The following is a 19,801-nucleotide window of genomic DNA, read 5'->3' on the forward strand; positions in this document are numbered from 1 at the left end:
CAAGGTCATGGGTTCGATTCCCAGGGAAAGCAAGAACTGATAATAATGTAAATGTGTACCTTGAAATGCAATTTTGGATAAAAGCGTCGGCCAAATGCATAAATGTAAATATATAATTATGATCCCGTAGTGTTTATTTACCCAGCGTCCCAGTGCTGGTCCATCAGGCCGATGAGAGCTCGTCTCTGCTGTAGTTTAGCGTTCTCCTGCAGATGCTCAACGGTTGCCAGCGTATGAAACTCAGCGCAGTGATGATCCTCGATGACATATAGCCCATCCGCAGGCTTCGGCCACAGCTCGCTCTCCACAGCCCACGGGCTCGACGCCTGAGGACACGCCGGTTATTCAGGATCAGGACTACTGTACTCTTATAGAGCTTATCAAGATGAGTTCAGAACGCAATATGAATGAACTACACTGCAAAAAATGCTTTCCTTACTTAGTATTTTTGTCTCGTTCCCAGTCCAAGTATCTGAAAATTCTTAAATCAAGAAGTATTTACTAGATTAGTAAAATGAGATAAGAAATTTATGGAAGCTGGTTTCCGCCACAGAATAAAAAATAAAAATGGTAATTGCGACTTTTTATCTCGCAATTCTAACTTTATTTTTCACAATTCCGAGTTTATCCATATAAAGTCGCAATTGCGAGTTAAAAAGTCAGAATTGAGAGATATAAACTCGCAATTTCGTGTTATAAAGTCAGAATTGAGAGATATGAACTCGCAATTGCGAGTTATAAATTCAGAATTGAAAGATATAAAGTCGCAATAGCGAGTTATAAAGTCAGAATTGAGAGACATAAACTCGCAATTGCGAGTTAAAAAGTCAGAATTGAGAGATATAAAGTCGCAATTGCGAGTTGAAAAGTCAGAATTGAGAGATATAAAGTCGCAATTGTGAGTTAAAAAGTCAGAATTGAGAGATATAAACTCGCAATTTCGTGTTATAAAGTCAGAATTGAGAGATATAAAGTCGCTATTGCGAGTTAAAAAGTAAGAATTGAGAGATATAAACTCGCAATTTCGTGTTATAAAGTCAGAATTGAGAGATATAAAGTCGCTATTGCGAGTTAAAAAGTCAGAATTGAGAGACATAAACTCGCAATTACGAGTTAAAAAGTCAGAATTGAGAGATATAAACTCGCAATTTCGTGTTATAAAGTCAGAATTGAGAGATATAAAGTCGCAATTGCGAGTTATAAAGTCAGAATTGAGAGATATAAAGTCGCAATTGCGAGTTATAAAGTCAGAATTGAGAGACAAAAACTCGCAATTGCGAGATATAAATTCAGAATTGAGAGATATAAAGTCGCAATTGCGAGTTAAAAAGTCAGAATTGAGAGATATAAAGTCGCAATTGCGAGTTAAAAAGTCAGAATTGAGAGACATAAAGTCGCAATTTCGAGTTATTAAGTCAGAATTGAAAGATATAAACTCGCAATTTCGTGTTATAAAGTCAGAATTGAGAGATATAAAGTCGCTATTGCGGGTTAAAAAGTCAGAATTGAGAGATATAAACTCGCAATTTCGTGTTATAAAGTCAGAATTGAGAGATATAAAGTCGCTATTGCGAGTTAAAAAGTCAGAATTGAGAGACATAAACTCGCAATTGCGAGTTATAAAGTCAGAATTGAGAGATATAAACTCGCAATTGCGAGTTATAAAGTCAGAATTGAGTGATATAAAGTCGCAATTGCGAGTTATAAAGTCAGAATTGAGAGATATAAACTCGCAATTGCGAGTTAAAAAGTCAGAATTAAGAGATATAAACTCGCAATTGCGAGTTAAAAAGTCAGAATTGAGTGATATAAAGTCGCAATTGCGAGTTATAAAGTCAGAATTGAGTGATATAAAGTCGCAATTGCGAGTTATAAAGTCAGAATTGAGAGATATAAAGTCGCAATTGCGAGTTATAAAGTCAGAATTGAGAGATATAAAGTCGCAATTGCGAGTTATAAAGTCAGAATTGAGAGATATAAACTCGCAATTTCGTGTTATAAAGTCAGAATTGAGAGATATAAAGTCGCTATTGCGAGTTAAAAAGTCAGAATTGAGAGACATAAACTCGCAATTGCGAGTTATAAAGTCAAAATTGAGAGATATAAACTCGCAATTGCGAGTTTTAAAGTCAGAATTGAGTGATATAAAGTCGCAATTGCGAGTTATAAAGTCAGAATTGAGAGATATAAACTCGCAATTGCGAGTTATAAAGTCAAAATTGAGAGATATAAACTCGCAATTGCGAGTTAAAAAGTCAGAATTGAGAGATATAAACTCGCAATTGCGAGTTAAAAAGTCAGAATTGAGTGATATAAAGTCGCAATTGCGAGTTATAAAGTCAGAATTGAGTGATATAAAGTCGCAATTGCGAGTTATAAAGTCAGAATTGAGAAATATAAACTCGCAATTGCGAGTTATAAAGTCAGAATTGAGAGATATAAACTCGCAATTGCGAGTTATAAAGTCAGAATTGAGAGATATAAACTCGCAATTGTGAGTTAAAAAGTCAGAATTGAGTGATATAAACTCGCAATTGCGAGTTAAAAAGTCAGAATTGAGAGATATAAAGTCGCAATTGCGAGTTATAAAGTCAGAATTGAGAGATATAAACTCGCAATTGCGAGTTATAAAGTCAGAATTGAGAGATATAAACTCGCAATTGCGAGTTATAAAGTCAGAATTGAGAGATATAAACTCGCAATTGCGAGTTAAAAAGTCAGAATTGAGTGATATAAAGTCGCAATTGCGAGTTATAAAGTCAGAATTGAGTGATATAAAGTCGCAATTGCGAGTTATAAAGTCAGAATTGAGAGATATAAACTCGCAATTGCGAGTTATAAAGTCAGAATTGAGAGATATAAACTCGCAATTGCGAGTTAAAAAGTCAGAATTGAGTGATATAAACTCGCAATTGCGAGTTATAAAGTCAGAATTGAGAGATATAAACTCGCAATTGCGAGTTATAAAGTCAGAATTGAGAGATATAAACTCGCAATTGCGAGTTATAAAGTCAGAATTGAGTGATATAAAGTCGCAATTGCGAGTTATAAAGTCAGAATTGAGAGATATAAACTCGCAATTGCGAGTTATAAAGTCAGAATTGAGAGATATAAACTCGCAATTGCGAGTTATAAAGTCAGAATTGAGAGATATAAACTCGCAATTGCGAGTTAAAAAGTCAGAATTGAGTGATATAAAGTCGCAATTGCGAGTTATAAAGTCAGAATTGAGTGATATAAAGTCGCAATTGCGAGTTATAAAGTCAGAATTGAGAGATATAAACTCGCAATTGCGAGTTAAAAAGTCAGAATTGAGTGATATAAACTCGCAATTGCGAGTTATAAAGTCAGAATTGAGAGATATAAACTCGCAATTGCGAGTTATAAAGTCAGAATTGAGAGATATAAACTCGCAATTGCGAGTTATAAAGTCAGAATTGAGTGATATAAAGTCGCAATTGCGAGTTATAAAGTCAGAATTGAGAGATATAAACTCGCAATTGCGAGTTATAAAGTCAGAATTGAGAGATATAAACTCGCAATTGCGAGTTATAAAGTCAGAATTGAGAGATATAAACTCGCAATTGCGAGTTAAAAAGTCAGAATTGAGTGATATAAACTCGCAATTGCGAGTTATAAAGTCAGAATTGAGAGATATAAACTCGCAATTGCGAGTTATAAAGTCAGAATTGAGAGATATAAACTCGCAATTGCGAGTTATAAAGTCAGAATTGAGAGATATAAACTCGCAATTGCGAGTTATAAAGTCAGAATTGAGAGATATAAACTCGCAATTGCGAGTTAAAAAGTCAGAATTGAGTGATATAAAGTCGCAATTGCGAGTTATAAAGTCAGAATTGAGTGATATAAAGTCGCAATTGCGAGTTATAAAGTCAGAATTGAGAGATATAAACTCGCAATTGCGAGTTATAAAGTCAGAATTGAGAGATATAAACTCGCAATTGCGAGTTAAAAAGTCAGAATTGAGTGATATAAACTCGCAATTGCGAGTTATAAAGTCAGAATTGAGAGATATAAACACGCAATTGCGAGTTATAAAGTCAGAATTGAGAGATATAAACACGCAATTGCGAGTTATAAAGTCAGAATTGAGAGATATAAACTCGCAATTGCGAGTTATAAAGTCAGAATTGAGAGATATAAACTCGCAATTGCGAGTTAAAAAGTCATTTTTAACTCGCATTTTTATGTATTTGGACTGGAAACAAGACAAAAATACTCAGTAAGAAAAGCATTTTTTGCGTTGTCACACGCACAGGTTCTGGTCACTCGGTCTCACCAGTTCAGATGTTGTGAACGTGCGCTTCTCCTTCCTGAAGATCAGAAGGTCTCTCACTCCCAGAGAACTGAAGATCTCTCTCCATCCGCTCACGTCTCTATCGGCCTTCAGATAGCAGGCGTCCAGCAGAACCCAGTCCACACCTGGGAAAAGGAGAATGACTGGTTGGGTCTGAAAGGACTGGATGGAGCCACTGCACAACGCTCCGTGTTCATGCACAATTCATGCTTTTGTAAGTCCCTACAAAAGACTTCTTGTTCGGTGCTTCAATTCTAGGGTGAATCAATCATAAACTGTAAAGCTTATTCCAAAACTGAAGTAATTTTATCAAACTGAATATTTCTGTAGGTTTTGAAACGGTAACACTTTACAACAAGGTTCCATTAGTAAACTTTACATTAACTTATTATGAGCAATACATTTTTTTACAGTTTCTAATAATGCTCGTTAGTAAAAATACAACTGATTATTGTTTGTTCATGTTAGCTCAGGTCCATTAATTAATATTAATTATTTTATTTGAATAATGTATTAATGTATTGAAATTAACATCGACTAAAATGCTTTAGTAGTGTTTTTTATTATTAGTTCATGTTAACAAATGTAGATAATATGGAAGCTTGGTTCCGCCACAGATTAAAAAACAAAAAAGTAATTATTTGATAAAATAATAACTTTTTAATCTCATAATTCTGACCTTTTATCTCACAATTTCGAGTTTATCTCAAAATCAGAATGGCAAGTAACTCGTAATTTCAAAGAATTGCAAGAAAATGTCATAATTTGCGAGATATAAACTTGAAATCGCAAGAAAAAAAGTCAAAATTGTGAGATAAGATCAGAATTGCGAGTTATAAATTCAGAATTGCGAGATACAAAGTTGGAATTGCGAGGAATAAAGTCAGAATTGCAAGAAGAACAAAAAGTTGAATTGAAATAAACTCGCAATTACAAGAAAAAGTAAGAATTGCGAGAAATAAAGTCAGAATTGCAAGATAAACTTGGAATTGAGATAAAGTCAGAATTGTGAGATAGTCACAATTAGGATATTTTAGTTTATTTATTCCGTTGTGGACAAAGGCTTTCATAAGTTAACTAGTAAAACCTTATTGTAAAGCGTCACCTTTGAATCTTAATTCATCAAGAGGCTACACTCTTAATTTTCAAAATTATTTTTCGAAGTTGCAAACAAAACATTGAAGCTTATAAAAGATCATTGGAGTGTGTGTTACAAGAAAACACCATTTCATTCTTTCTACTTCAAAATTTCAATTTCTTTAATTTAATGTGTTACTTGCCATTTCTTTGCAATTATTTGCGAATTTTACCAGCAATTTTAAAGTAAATCCCACACCAAGGTGAACTTTGTTTACCAGGGAGCATGCTGGGAAGGTCGATGTTGCCGTACTGGCTGGAGAACTGTATTTTGCGCTGTGAAGGGAAGAGAAAGCCCTCGCTGGTCAGCACAGGTATGAATGCGCCGAGGCTCCTGTAATCCTGATCCCGAGAGTGCGTTTTGATGAACACCAGGTAGCTGACGACAACATCCTTGGGCTTTTTCTAGAAGAAAAGGGAGTTAAATAAGAATATGAGGCACAGATCTGAGTTTTTAACATCCTGGGATGCGTTTCCCAAAAGCATCGTTAGCCAACTATGTTCGCAAGTTTCATCATTATCAGCAGTTTAACGAGAATTGAATGTTTCCCGATATTGAATCGATTCGAAATCGAATTGCAAGCTTGTGAAACAAAATCGAATCGTGAAATTTGTGTCAATACCCAGCCCTAATTTCCGTAATTTATAGCATTAATTTGATCTCTAACAGATTCATTAAAAGTAGTTATTACCCCACCACATGCGTGACATCATTAACCCTCTGAGGTCGGCTATCGCGCGGGCGATATCAGTACAAAAGAGACTCAAATAACTCTGTCGATTTTTGTCATACAGGCAAGTGTTATACATCATTAAAAACTGTTAAATGTCTTCTTTTATTTGTGTACACTAATAATAAAAACAAAAAGTTGTGTTTTTCGAAAAATAAAGAAAAAAAACATGATGCGCGTTCTCTCTCAATGTGAAGTTCATTCTGAAACGCGACAGAAAATGATCTGTAACTCAGCCAATACTTGCTTATGAAAGCAACGACATGTACAGTTTCTCCAGCCCGAGCTCATTAACTTTAATGTGACCACACCCCCACGCGCGCGAGCTGTTCTCATGCAAATGATCCACGTGAAGGAACGCAGAGCTGTTAACGCCCTCATCAGCTCGGAACAAAGAATCAGCGACTCCAGTATTTCTCTGCTTTTCATTAGTTTGGAAGATTGTTTGTGCTGTGGATTTACCTCAGAAGAAGACGTTTTGTCTATGAGAACAATTTTTAAGGTAAGAGACATAATAGTAAGTGTTTTATTGTTGCATAAACTTTACATTGTAGCTACTAAACTGGTGCCAGCCTAAAATGTTATGAAATGAGATACAAGTATGCTAGTATGAGTGTTTATTCTAATATGGTGAATATTTTAATGTTTAGACCTGTGTTTACTGTTAAATACTGTGTTTGTGGATATCTGCTCAAACGTAGATGTATAATGTAACTATAATGTTTCATAGTTTGGAGCGGCTCGATCGCTGCACGCGCTGAGTTTGGGTCTGAGTCACGCTGTGTGTTTGAAAAGCAAAACACGCCACACATTAGGCTTCACGCTAAGTGCTCATTTCATAACGAATAGAAATATTTGTAAAATATGATAAACAATATATGTTTGTCTAGTGTAGTGTTACTGAAGTGTTCATTTTTAACGATTTACAGGCTGCCTGCTATCTAGGCTATTATTATTATTTTATGCAGCCCTACACATGCCTATATACAAGGCACAACAAACTAAGTGTTTGTATATATATTTACAAAATACATATACATATATACACTGCCGTTCAAAAGTTTTGGGTCGGTAAGATTTTTAAAGTTTTTAAAAGAAGTCACTTATGATCACCAAGGCTGTATTTATTTGATTGAAAATACAAAACAAAGTTATATTGTTAAATATTATTAGAATGTAAATCAGCTGTTTTCTATGTGAATATAATAAAGTGTAATTTATTCCTGTGATCAAAGCTGAATTTTCAGCATCATTACTCCAGTCTTCAGTGTCACATGATCCTTCAGAAATCACTATAATATGATGATTTGATGCTCAAGAAACATTTATGATTATTATCAGTGTTGAAAACAGTTGTGTACCTTTTTTTTAGGATTCTTTGATGAACAGAAAGTAAAAAAAAAAAACAGCATCATTTTTAATAACAATTTCTCACACGAGAACTCTGGTCTGATCTTGCGTTATTTCCTGATCACTTCTCGTGTGTGTTTGGTTGTGAAACGTAGTTTGCGGACCAGACAGTGACTAAACGCTAGTCGTGCAGTGTGAACACACGCCAGTGACTGAATGCTACCCTAGATAGTCGTGCAGTGTGAAAAGAACATTGACCCGACTAGTTTGAAAATCGTGTGAACTCAGCATAAAGGTCCAAAATTCGTGTCCGAAATTTTCGCCCGTTAAAAAATAAATCCGCCCTGTCGTTTTGTCAATCACGTTTACACACCGGCTCCGAAACATTCGTCCGTCATAAAAAAAATTCGGATAGGGTTCGATTTTCCGCGTTTTTCACATCCGTAGCAAGTATTTTGAGAGGAACAATTCAGAGCCACCGAATGACGAATACGGAAAAACGCATCCGAAAATTTCGGACTCTTGCAAGGACCTTAAGGCGGGCGCACACGGTGCGAGTTCGGACACTCGGGAGGTCGTGAGATATTGCACACGTTACGAGTCAGTTAACTTGATAATCGTGTCAAAGCAGTTGGTACACGGCACAACTGTCCCGCACGAATACTATCCCGAGCCGGCGGCAATCACGTGAGCTTACGCGCTAAACACAGAGACCGGAGCTTTCAATGTTGCAAGCAACTATAGCTTCAGATGACAGAAATGTGTGTGCAAATGATTTGTTGAAAAGCAGAGAACAGTAGCCATTCCTTTCAGCATAAACGAGAGAGAGAGAGAGAGAAGTATGTGTGTGTTTGTGTATGCGCACACTGTATGGTTGCTGCCACTGAGCTATAGTCCCATCGATCTAGCCTGTGACGTGGTTGTGTATGACTTGGCAATAAGGGACAGCCTATACGCTGGTGAAAATCGCGCCGACTCCCCGAATTTTTTAAACATGTTTAAAAATTATCGGGAGGTCGGGAGGTGCTCGTAATTCCTCTCACACACTGCAAGCCGCGATCATCCACGCGATCATCTGCGAGCTCGTAAAACTGCATAAATCACACCGTGTACGCCCGCCTTTAAGGATAAAGCATGTGTGTTCCTCTGACCTCCCAGGCTTTGGTCCTCAGCACCGGGTAGATGTGCTGCTGCAGAACCTGCTGCGGCTCCAGCTCGTGAACGCCGAGTCTTCGGAGCAACTCCCGGACCTGCGAATTTCCCAGTTCATCCAGACACGCCAGCAGCCGCGGCTCCACGATGTTCAGGTCCTGATACAGAGCCTTCAGATCTACAGACACAGGAACAGGGTTGGAATTTAAAAGGAAAATTAAAATACAATCAGAGTTTTATTAAATAATGTCCTGGCTCTTCCAAGCTTTACAAATGGCAGTTAATTGTTGTTTCTGTTTTAAAGTCCATAAAAGTGCATCTATCCATCATAAAAGTGCATTTATCCATCATAAAAGTGCCTTTATCCATCATAAAAGTGCATCTATCCATCATAAAAGTGCATTTATTCGTCATAAAAGTGCATTTATCCATCATAAAAGTGCATCTATCCATCATAAAAGTGCCTTTATCCATCATAAAAGTGCATCTATCCATCATAAAAGTGCATCTGTCCATCATAAAAGTGCATCTGTCCATCATAAAAGTGCATCTGTCCATCATAAAAGTGCATCTATCCATCATAAAAGTGCATCTATCCATCATAAAAGTGCATCTGTCCATCATAAAAGTGCATCTATCCATCTTAAAAGTGCATCTGTCCATCATAAAAGTGCATCTATCCATCATAAAAGGGCATCTATCCATCATAAAAGTTCATCTATCTGTCATAAAAGTGCATTTATTCGTCATAAAAGTGCATTTATCCATCATAAAAGTGCCTTTATCCATCATAAAAGTGCATCTGTCCATCATAAAAGTGCCTTTATCCATCATAAAAGTGCATCTATCCATCATAAAAGTGCATCTGTCCATCATAAAAGTGCATCTGTCCATCATAAAAGTGCATCTATCCATCATAAAAGTGCATCTGTCCATCATAAAAGTGCATCTATCCATCATAAAAGTGCATCTATCTGTCATAAAAGTGCATTTGTTCGTCATAAAAGTGCATTTATCCATCATAAAAGTGCCTTTATCCATCATAAAAGTGCATCTGTCCATCATAAAAGTGCCTTTATCCATCATAAAAGTGCATTTATCCATCATAAAAGTGCATCTGTCCATCATAAAAGTGCCTTTATCCATCATAAAAGTGCATCTGTCCATCATAAAAGTGCCTTTATCCATCATAAAAGTGCATTTATCCAACATAAAAGTGCATCTGTCCATCATAAAAGTGCATCTATCCATCATAAAAGTGCCTTTATCCATCCTAAAAGTGCATTTATCCATCATAAAAGTGCCTTTATCCATCATAAAAGTGCCTTTATCCATGACAAAAGTGCATCTATCCATCATAAAAGTGCATCTGTCCATCATAAAAGTGCCTTTATCCATCATAAAAATGCATTTATCCATCATAAAAGTGCATCTGTCCATCATAAAAGTGCATCTATCCATCATAAAAGTGCATCTATCCATCATAAAAGTTCCTTCATCCATCCTAAACGTGCATTTATCCATCATAAAAGTGCCTTTATCCATCATAAAAGTGCCTTTATCCACCATAAAAGTGCATCTGTCATCATAAAAGTGCATCTGTCCATCATAAAAGTGCATTTATCCATCATAAAAGTGCATCTATCAATCATAAAAGTGCATCTGTCCATCATAAAAGTGCATCTGTCCATCATAAAAGTGCATCTATCCATCATAAAAGTGCATCTGTCCATCATAAAAGTGCCTTTATCCATCATAAAAGTGCATCTATCCATCATAAAAGTGCATCTGTCCATCATAAAAGTGCATCTATCCATCATAAAAGTGCGTCTGTCCATCATAAAAGTGCATCTGTCCATCATAAAAGTGCATCTGTTCATCATAAAAGTGCATCTGTCCATCATAAAAGTGCATCTATCCATCATAAAAGTGCATCTATCCATCATAAAAGTGCATCTATCCATCATAAAAGTGCATCTGTCCATCATAAAAGTGCATCTATCCATCATAAAAGTGCATCTGTCCATCATAAAAGTGCATCTGTCCATCATAAAAATGCATCTATCCATCATAAAAGTGCATCTATCCATCATAAAAGTGCATTTATCCATCATAAAAGTGCATCTGTCCATCATAAAAGTGCATCTGTCCATCATAAAAGTGCATCTGTCCATCATAAAAGGGCATCTGTCCATCATAAAAGTGCATCTATCCATCATAAAAGTGCATCTATCCATCATAAAAGTTCATCTATCTGTCATAAAAGTGCATTTATTCGTCATAAAAGTGCATTTATCCATCATAAAAGTGCATCTGTCCATCATAAAAGTGCCTTTATCCATCATAAAAGTGCATCTATCCATCATAAAAGTGCATCTGTCCATCATAAAAGTGCATCTATCCATCATAAAAGTGCATCTGTCCATCATAAAAGTGCATCTGTCCATCATAAAAGTGCATCTATCCATTATAAAAGTGCATCTATCCATCATAAAAGTTCATCTATCTGTCATAAAAGTGCATTTATTCGTCATAAAAGTGCCTTTATCCATCATAAAAGTGCATCTGTCCATCATAAAAGTGCCTTTATCCATCATAAAAGTGCATCTATCCATCATAAAAGTGCATCTGTCCATCATAAAAGTGCATCTGTCCATCATAAAAGTGCATCTGTCCATCATAAAAGTGCATCTATCCATCATAAAAGTGCATCTGTCCATCATAAAAGTGCATCTATCCATCATAAAAGTGCATCTATCTGTCATAAAAGTGCATTTATTCGTCATAAAAGTGCATTTATCCATCATAAAAGTGCCTTTATCCATCATAAAAGTGCATCTGTCCATCATAAAAGTGCCTTTATCCATCATAAAAGTGCATTTATCCATCATAAAAGTGCATCTGTCCATCATAAAAGTGCCTTTATCCATCATAAAAGTGCATCTGTCCATCATAAAAGTGCCTTTATCCATCATAAAAGTGCATTTATCCAACATAAAAGTGCATCTGTCCATCATAAAAGTGCATCTATCCATCATAAAAGTGCCTTTATCCATCCTAAAAGTGCATTTATCCATCATAAAAGTGCCTTTATCCATCATAAAAGTGCCTTTATCCATGATAAAAGTGCATCTATCCATCATAAAAGTGCATCTGTCCATCATAAAAGTGCCTTTATCCATCATAAAAGTGCATTTATCCATCATAAAAGTGCATCTGTCCATCATAAAAGTGCATCTATCCATCATAAAAGTGCATCTATCCATCATAAAAGTTCCTTTATCCATCCTAAACGTGCATTTATCCATCATAAAAGTGCCTTTATCCATCATAAAAGTGCCTTTATCCACCATAAAAGTGCATCTGTCATCATAAAAGTGCATCTGTCCATCATAAAAGTGCATTTATCCATCATAAAAGTGCATCTATCAATCATAAAAGTGCATCTGTTCATCATAAAAGTGCATCTGTCCATCATAAAAGTGCATCTATCCATCATAAAAGTGCATCTGTCCATCATAAAAGTGCCTTTATCCATCATAAAAGTGCATCTATCCATCATAAAAGTGCATCTGTCCATCATAAAAGTGCATCTATCCATCATAAAAGTGCGTCTGTCCATCATAAAAGTGCATCTGTCCATCATAAAAGTGCATCTGTTCATCATAAAAGTGCATCTGTCCATTATAAAAGTGCATCTATCCATCATAAAAGTGCATCTATCCATCATAAAAGTGCATCTGTCCATCATAAAAGTGCATCTATCCATCATAAAAGTGCATCTGTCCATCATAAAAGTGCAACTGTCCATCATAAAAATGCATCTATCCATCATAAAAGTGCATCTATCCATCATAAAAGTGCATCTATCCATCATAAAAGTGCATCTGTCCATCATAAAAGTGCATCTATCCATCATAAAAGTGCATCTGTCCATCATAAAAGTGCATCTATCCATCATAAAAGTGCATCTGTCCATCATAAAAGTGCATCTATCCATCATAAAAGTGCATCTGTCCATCATAAAAGTGCATCTGTCCATCATAAAAGTGCATCTATCCATCATAAAAGTGCATCTGTCCATCATAAAAGTGCATCTGTCCATCATAAAAGTGCATCTATCCATCATAAAAGTGCATCTGTCCATCATAAAAGTGCATCTATCCATCATAAAAGTGCATCTGTCCATCATAAAAGTGCATCTGTCCATCATAAAAGTGCATCTATCCATCATAAAAGTGCGTCTGTCCATCATAAAAGTGCATCTGTCCATCATAAAAGTGCATCTGTTCATCATAAAAGTGCATCTATCCATCATAAAAGTGCATCTATCCATCATAAAAGTGCATCTATCCATCATAAAAGTGCATCTGTCCATCATAAAAGTGCATCTATCCATCATAAAAGTGCATCTGTCCATCATAAAAGTGCATCTATCCATCATAAAAGTGCGTCTGTCCATCATAAAAGTGCATCTGTCCATCATAAAAGTGCATCTATCCATCATAAAAGTGCATCTATCCATCATAAAAGTGCATCTGTCCATCATAAAAGTGCATCTATCCATCATAAAAGTGCATCTGTCCATCATAAAAGTGCATCTATCCATCATAAAAGTGCATCTGTCCATCATAAAAGTGCATCTATCCATCATAAAAGTGCATCTGTCCATCATAAAAGTGCATCTATCCATCATAAAAGTGCATCTGTCCATCATAAAAGTGCATCTATCCATCATAAAAGTGCATCTGTCCATCATAAAAGTGCATCTATCCATCATAAAAGTGCATCTGTCCATCATAAAAGTGCATCTATCCATCATAAAAGTGCATCTGTCCATCATAAAAGTGCATCTATCCATCATAAAAGTGCATCTATCCATCATAAAAGTGCATCTATCCGTCATAAAAGTGCATCTGTCCATCATAAAAGTGCATCTATCCATCATAAAAGTGCATCTATCCGTCATAAAAGTGCATCTATCCATCATAAAAGTGCATCTATCCATCATAAAAGTGCATCTATCCATCATAAAAGTGCATCTATCCGTCATAAAAGTGCATCTATCCATCATAAAAGTGCATCTATCCATCATAAAAGTGCATCTGTCCATCATAAAAGTGCATCTATCCATCATAAAAGTGCATCTGTCCATCATAAAAGTGCATCTATCCATCATAAAAGTGCATCTATCCATCATAAAAGTGCATCTATCCATCATAAAAGTGCATCTGTCCGTCATAAAAGTGCATCTGTCCATCATAAAAGTGCATCTATCCATCATAAAAGTGCATCTATCCATCATAAAAGTGCATCTATCCATCATAAAAGTGCATCTATCCATCATAAAAGTGCGTCTGTCCATCATAAAAGTGCATCTGTCCATCATAAAAGTGCATCTATCCATCATAAAAGTGCATCTATCCATCATAAAAGTGCATCTATCCATCATAAAAGTGCATCTATCCATCATAAAAGTGCATCTATCCATCATAAATAAAAGTGCATCAAGTTGATCTGGTTTATTTTGTTGAATATTAAATTAAATTGCATTTAGTGCTTTGTAAGTAATCAGCAATATTTAAAAATGTATACGATGTTTAAATAATGTTGAGTTATTTTCCTGTTATCTCTGTAAAGCTACTTTGAAACAATCTGTATGGTAAAAAGCGCTATATAAATAAAGGTGACTTGACTATTTCTTTTATTTCTTTATTTTTTCGGCTAGTTGAAGTTCTGTATGGCCGGTAAATTAAAAATGTAGTAGCCAAATTGGCCGTTGAGTGCAAAAGTTCATTTCAAACCCTGTACAGGAAAGCATGAGATCCTTCGGGCCCGAATACTGATGTTTAATTCATCTCTTCCCTGCTTTTAGCAGCTACGCCCAACTCTACCGCACACGCAGCGTTAGCATGGCTCTTTTCCAGTCAGCTTGAACTCATTTTTTCACCAGCTACGAGTGAGGACGTATCTGACTAATCTGACAAGAAAAATGGGTCATTTATCAAAGAGAGCCGTGTCTGGAGTTATGAGATCAGAGGCAGAGAAACGCATCTGTAGTTGGTGTTTCATTCACAAAAATACCTCCTTTTTTTACTGCAATGACGCAAGTAGTGCGTCTTTCTCTCCTGTGACTCACTTTATTGATCCAGGAAATAAGCAGGGGATGAGGGAGATCATTCATTTTGCAGACAGGTCTAGAGAGGCATGAACACAACTACTCCTGATGGACTACAAGACTTTAGAAATAAAAGATGAATCAACGGAAGCTCAACAAACCTCATTAGTTCTCGCACATTTGATCTTCCATGTCACCATCTTTGATGAGTTCTACGTATGTGCATTCATCAGTGTGAATAAACGACTAAATCAAATATGTTCATCATATAGAGCAATGAGCGCTCTTGTGACTTGGATTAAACTGCTTTCCTGAATATACGTCGGATACTGATACCTTTCTTGATCAGTTTAGAAAATATGTACCTCAGTAAATTGCGAAATACACACTGTAAAGAGAAAAACTGGAAAAAATACATAAAATATTTTATCTAATAAATTTAAATAAATACATTCAATTATTTATATATATATATATATACATATATATATATATATTTGTGTGTGTGTGTGTGTGTTGTCAAACGACAAAAAAAACAATTAATCACACATTTTTCTGTAATTAATCGTGATCAATTGCACCTACATTGATTTTTTATATTGTAATAATTTAACATTAAATCTCATATAAAAAAACAACAAAGTATAAAAGGTATATTTTAAATATTTGTTTAATGTCATCTTTTTACTAAGTACAATGATTTTTTGCTGTTTTTTTCTCAATTTCTGCGGAATAAAATGAGTAATTATAGCCATTTAACAAGAAGAGTTTCATCTTCATCTTATTGCATTTGAATGAGCGACCGCTTGTTCATATAAGGTTAACACCTAAGATGCCAGAAAAAAAGATGTTGTGTTAATTGCATTAAATTTTTAATGCGTTAAACAGAAAATAATTTATCACAAAATTAACACATTAATGTTATATATATATAAAATAAAGTGTAGTTCAAATAGAAAATATACTATATACATATTTTGCTATACTTTACCGTTCAAAAGTTTGTTTTTAAAAGTCTTTTATGCTCACCAAGACTGCATTTATGTTATCAAAAATACAGAAAAAACATGAATATTGTGAAATATTATTATAATGTAAATCATCTGTTTTCTATGTGAATATATAGTAAAGTGTAATTTATTCCTGTGATCAAAGCTGAATTTTCAGCATCATTACTCCAGTCTTCAGTGTCACATGATCCTTCAGAAATCACTATAATATGATGACTTGATGCTCAAGAAACATTTATGATTATTATCAATGTTGAATTTTTCTGGATTTTTTGATTAATTAATAAATCTTTTGTAAAATTATAAATGTCTTTACGGTTGCTTTAGATTAATTTAATGTATCCTTGCTGAACAAAGCATTAATTTCTTTCTTTTTTTCCTTCTTTTTAAAAAAAAATCTTACTGACCCCTAATCCTTTGAACAGTAATATGTTGAAATTATGCATTTAAAAAACGGTACCTGTGCCAGCTTGCGTAACATCACTGAGAGGGAAGAAAACTCCCTCTGAACTCAGGGAAACCACACTGCCGTTGGCCAGAGGAATCATGGGAACCTCTTTGAGCGACTGAAGAAGCGCGTCCACTTCATACTCCGGCTCCAGCGCCCGGAAGTTGCACACCAGCAGCCGGGCCAGCTTCTGCAGCTCGGGCTCTGAGCACAACAGAGGAAAGACGACGACAGCGAGATCAAAAACAGACAGAAATACTGCATTATGAATCCCTGAAATCTGGGAACACAACTTATCAGGTAACACTTTACAATAACGTTTCATTAGTTAACATGAACTAATAGTGAACTGCACTTCTACAGCATTCTTTAATCTTTGTTGATGTTAATTTCAACATTTACTAATATGTTATTAAAATCAAAGGTTGTATTATTCAACATTAGTTAATGCACTGTGAACTAACATGAACAGCTGTATTTTTATTAACTAACATTAATAAAATCCAGTAACAAATGTATTGCTCATGGTTAGTTCATGTTAGTTAATGCATTAACTAATATTAACAAATGAAACCTTATTGTAAAGGTTCGGCACGCGTGTGATTAGCGGATTAACTGCTAAATTTAACCATCATAGAGTGAAAGTTTATCATTTTGACAGGTTTTTTCTTGCCAATTTACACATTCAAACCATTTTAACCGCAGAAGAGATCGGGACTGAGAGAGAGATTGATTCTTCTTGCCCTTGAACGGACACTAGGGCTGTCACTTTTGAGAAAAATCAAATTCGAACGGTTATCGAATATCAAGTAATGCATTCGAATATATTCGAATTTCTATGAGATCAACCCCCCTGTAAAAAAAACCCACTGTAAAGGAGATTCAATCATAAATTTATTAACAGTCTGACAGTCATAAACAGGACTCAGGACGGTCTGAAAACATTTTTTTTTGACTTAATGTTTTAAACAGCAGGTTATCAATTTAATCTATATAAAGTGCCACTAAGCTACATGGAAAAAACTGCATCGGAACAGCACGGCACAAACACTAACGTGACGGCTTAAACAGCAGGAGTAAGGCCTATAGCCTAGCCTCATTTCTTATTTCAATTCATTTCTTAATATTGTTTGCTAGAAACACCAATTTATCAACTTGATCTGGGTCAAGTGCGGCTCTCTTTTTATTGGCGATGTTCCCCGCGGTGGAGAACACGCGCTCAGTGCGCGCACACGCGCCTGACACACACAGATTTGCGCGTCAATGTTGAGAGAAGTGGTATACGGTGTAGCTGTAGAACCCAAAATATTTCCAGACTCGACTTTTTAGATGAGTTGAGGTCGTAATTCTCCGCTCGGGCTGTCGTTCTGTGCGTTATCTTCCATTCTCAAAACAGGGAGGCTATTATTCGCTTGATTTGGTCATGGGCTTACGCTACAATACGTTTAGAGCGCCCGCTCCTGGATGAGATGGCAAACAATAATAAAAAACAAAAAACGGTCTAATCATAGACTGTAAAAAATGCGCTAAACATGGCACTTTAAAAACCGGATAGTTTATTTATAGTTCGAATACGGATATTTCACGTCATGTTCAAATGCATATTCGAATATCGAATAAAAAGTGACAGCCCTAACGGACACATAAACACAAAATTATTTCAAAATTATGTCTAAATACCGTCTCGGTAAGTATTCTCTCGGTTCTGTCGTGAGTGAACAGTTGAGAAAGAAACCGGATGTTTGTCAGTTTATTCGGTCTTAAAGTGACAGTAGACTAATATTCCTGCTGTTGTCTGTCTCATTAATGTTAATAAAACAGCAAAATACAGCTTTAACAAAGATGAAACTATATTTAATTTCTAAAGTGAACAAATAGTGTAATTTTACATTTAGGCTTAATTATTAATTTCTGTACCTGAAAACTACTATTAGACTTTGTAAATTTGTTATATAGTATTCATCTCTGCTTGTAATTTGTGTATTTGTTCTTATTTTATTACTGACTGTTCACTTGTCTATAATAATGTTTAAACTTTATCAGTTAGGCTAGTAGTTGTTGATGTGGTATCGAAGAACTTCAAGTGAGCTTTAAGTAATAAATGAAAAGCAAAGTTACACCCCCTCCCTTCATGTAAGTGAGGAGAGCAAAATAAAGTAAACTGTGACATATTATACCCAAAAATTCGTCATACAGTAACTACCAGTAAAATCCATAACAATTTGGGACACACACACACACACACACACACACACAGAACTTCTAAAGAAGACTGTATTCTAGTAATTTTGACTTTATTTTCAAAATATTTCGGCTTTATTCTCGTAATGCTAGGATTTTTTTTTTTTACATTGTGGTTTAGGGCTTCCGTATATTTATATATATAAAACATTTTTTTTTTTTTTGCTGATCCAAAAAATTATCCAATTCGTGGCTCAAAAACCATAAATGATCCGACCCATGAATTTTGTGATCCATTACATCAGAATAGCAGATGATGTCGACTCGTACCACCTGACTTAAAGCTGCAATGTGTAAGTTTTAGTGGCATCTAGTGGTGAGGTTGTGAATTGCACCCAACAGAAGTTTCGGTGGCCAAAAGGAAGTGATGTCGTCGTCTGGGACAGCACAGAGTAGTTCAGCAACGAGGTTTCTTTACAAGGATAAATTAAGAAATTAGGTTTACTTAATTATTCAATAAAACGATATGTTATTGCGAACATTATTGTTACTTGTTCATCATTGTGTCAGTGTTTTATTCGCTGACTTTAGCAGCTTCTTTGCACGAAGAGCAACATAGTGACGAAACGCGTTTGGCCGTTCAGGGCCACCGTAGAAACATGTGGATGTAAGTAGACCCGCGGTGTGTGTAGACAGAAACGGCTCATTCTAAGGTAATAAACACATAACGGTTCATTATGAAAGGCCTTAACCACTGAAAACATAGTTATGTATATGATATTGCATTTCTGTCAACAGATCCTCCTAAATATTACACACTGCACCTTTAAGAAGATAATCTCACACAAAGCCCCCTTTATTGCACCAAATCAAATCAAAAGATCATTCATGGCTTTAAAATATCGAAAATCGAAAATCAATAAAAATTCTAGATTTCACTGAATTGAAAAACACTGCCTCTAAATTATAACTTGTCAGTTAAATTGTACAACACTGGTCCCACCTGAGTTAAGATGTGCGTGCTGCACGAGTTCTCTGGCCATGGAGCAGGTGACGGTGATGATCTCGGCCGCCCGGAGCCGATGCACGCCCAGCGCGGTGAGCAGGGAGCTCGAGAGACGAGACTGAAGCGCTGGATGAAGATACGACAGACTCAGGCTTCGGCACAGATCCTCTCCTCCAATCACCTCCTGGATCAGACGGTCCTGGCACACGGCGAGCTGGGAAGGCTGCTTGAACTGCACTCCGCCATCTGAACAGAGACATCAACATTCATAAACATCAGCATCAGTGCTTAGCATAGTCGTATAATGATCTTTACTCACAAGATGTAAAATAAGTCTCTGATGTGTATGT

The 19,801-nt window shown here is 35.7% G+C and overlaps 1 protein-coding gene across 1 annotated transcript in view; it reads right to left on the minus strand.

Moving 5' to 3' along the window:
* LOC143737933 (uncharacterized) overlaps nt 1–19,801 on the minus strand; it is a 98,637-nt gene that overhangs the window by 13,081 nt on the left and 65,755 nt on the right. The window contains exons 31-36 of the mRNA XM_077229735.1: nt 19,449–19,697; nt 16,277–16,468; nt 8,688–8,866; nt 5,674–5,860; nt 4,301–4,443; nt 142–326 (exon numbers count right to left, since the gene is read on the minus strand). Of these exons, the coding sequence (XP_077085850.1) occupies nt 142–326; nt 4,301–4,443; nt 5,674–5,860; nt 8,688–8,866; nt 16,277–16,468; nt 19,449–19,697 (1,135 nt within the window). The remainder of the gene's footprint in view (nt 1–141; nt 327–4,300; nt 4,444–5,673; nt 5,861–8,687; nt 8,867–16,276; nt 16,469–19,448; nt 19,698–19,801) is intronic.

Source organism: Siphateles boraxobius, unplaced genomic scaffold, assembly GCF_051911475.1.
Source record: "Siphateles boraxobius isolate OS27281-9 unplaced genomic scaffold, OSU_SipBor_1 131, whole genome shotgun sequence".
Taxonomy (NCBI): domain Eukaryota; kingdom Metazoa; phylum Chordata; class Actinopteri; order Cypriniformes; family Leuciscidae; genus Siphateles; species Siphateles boraxobius.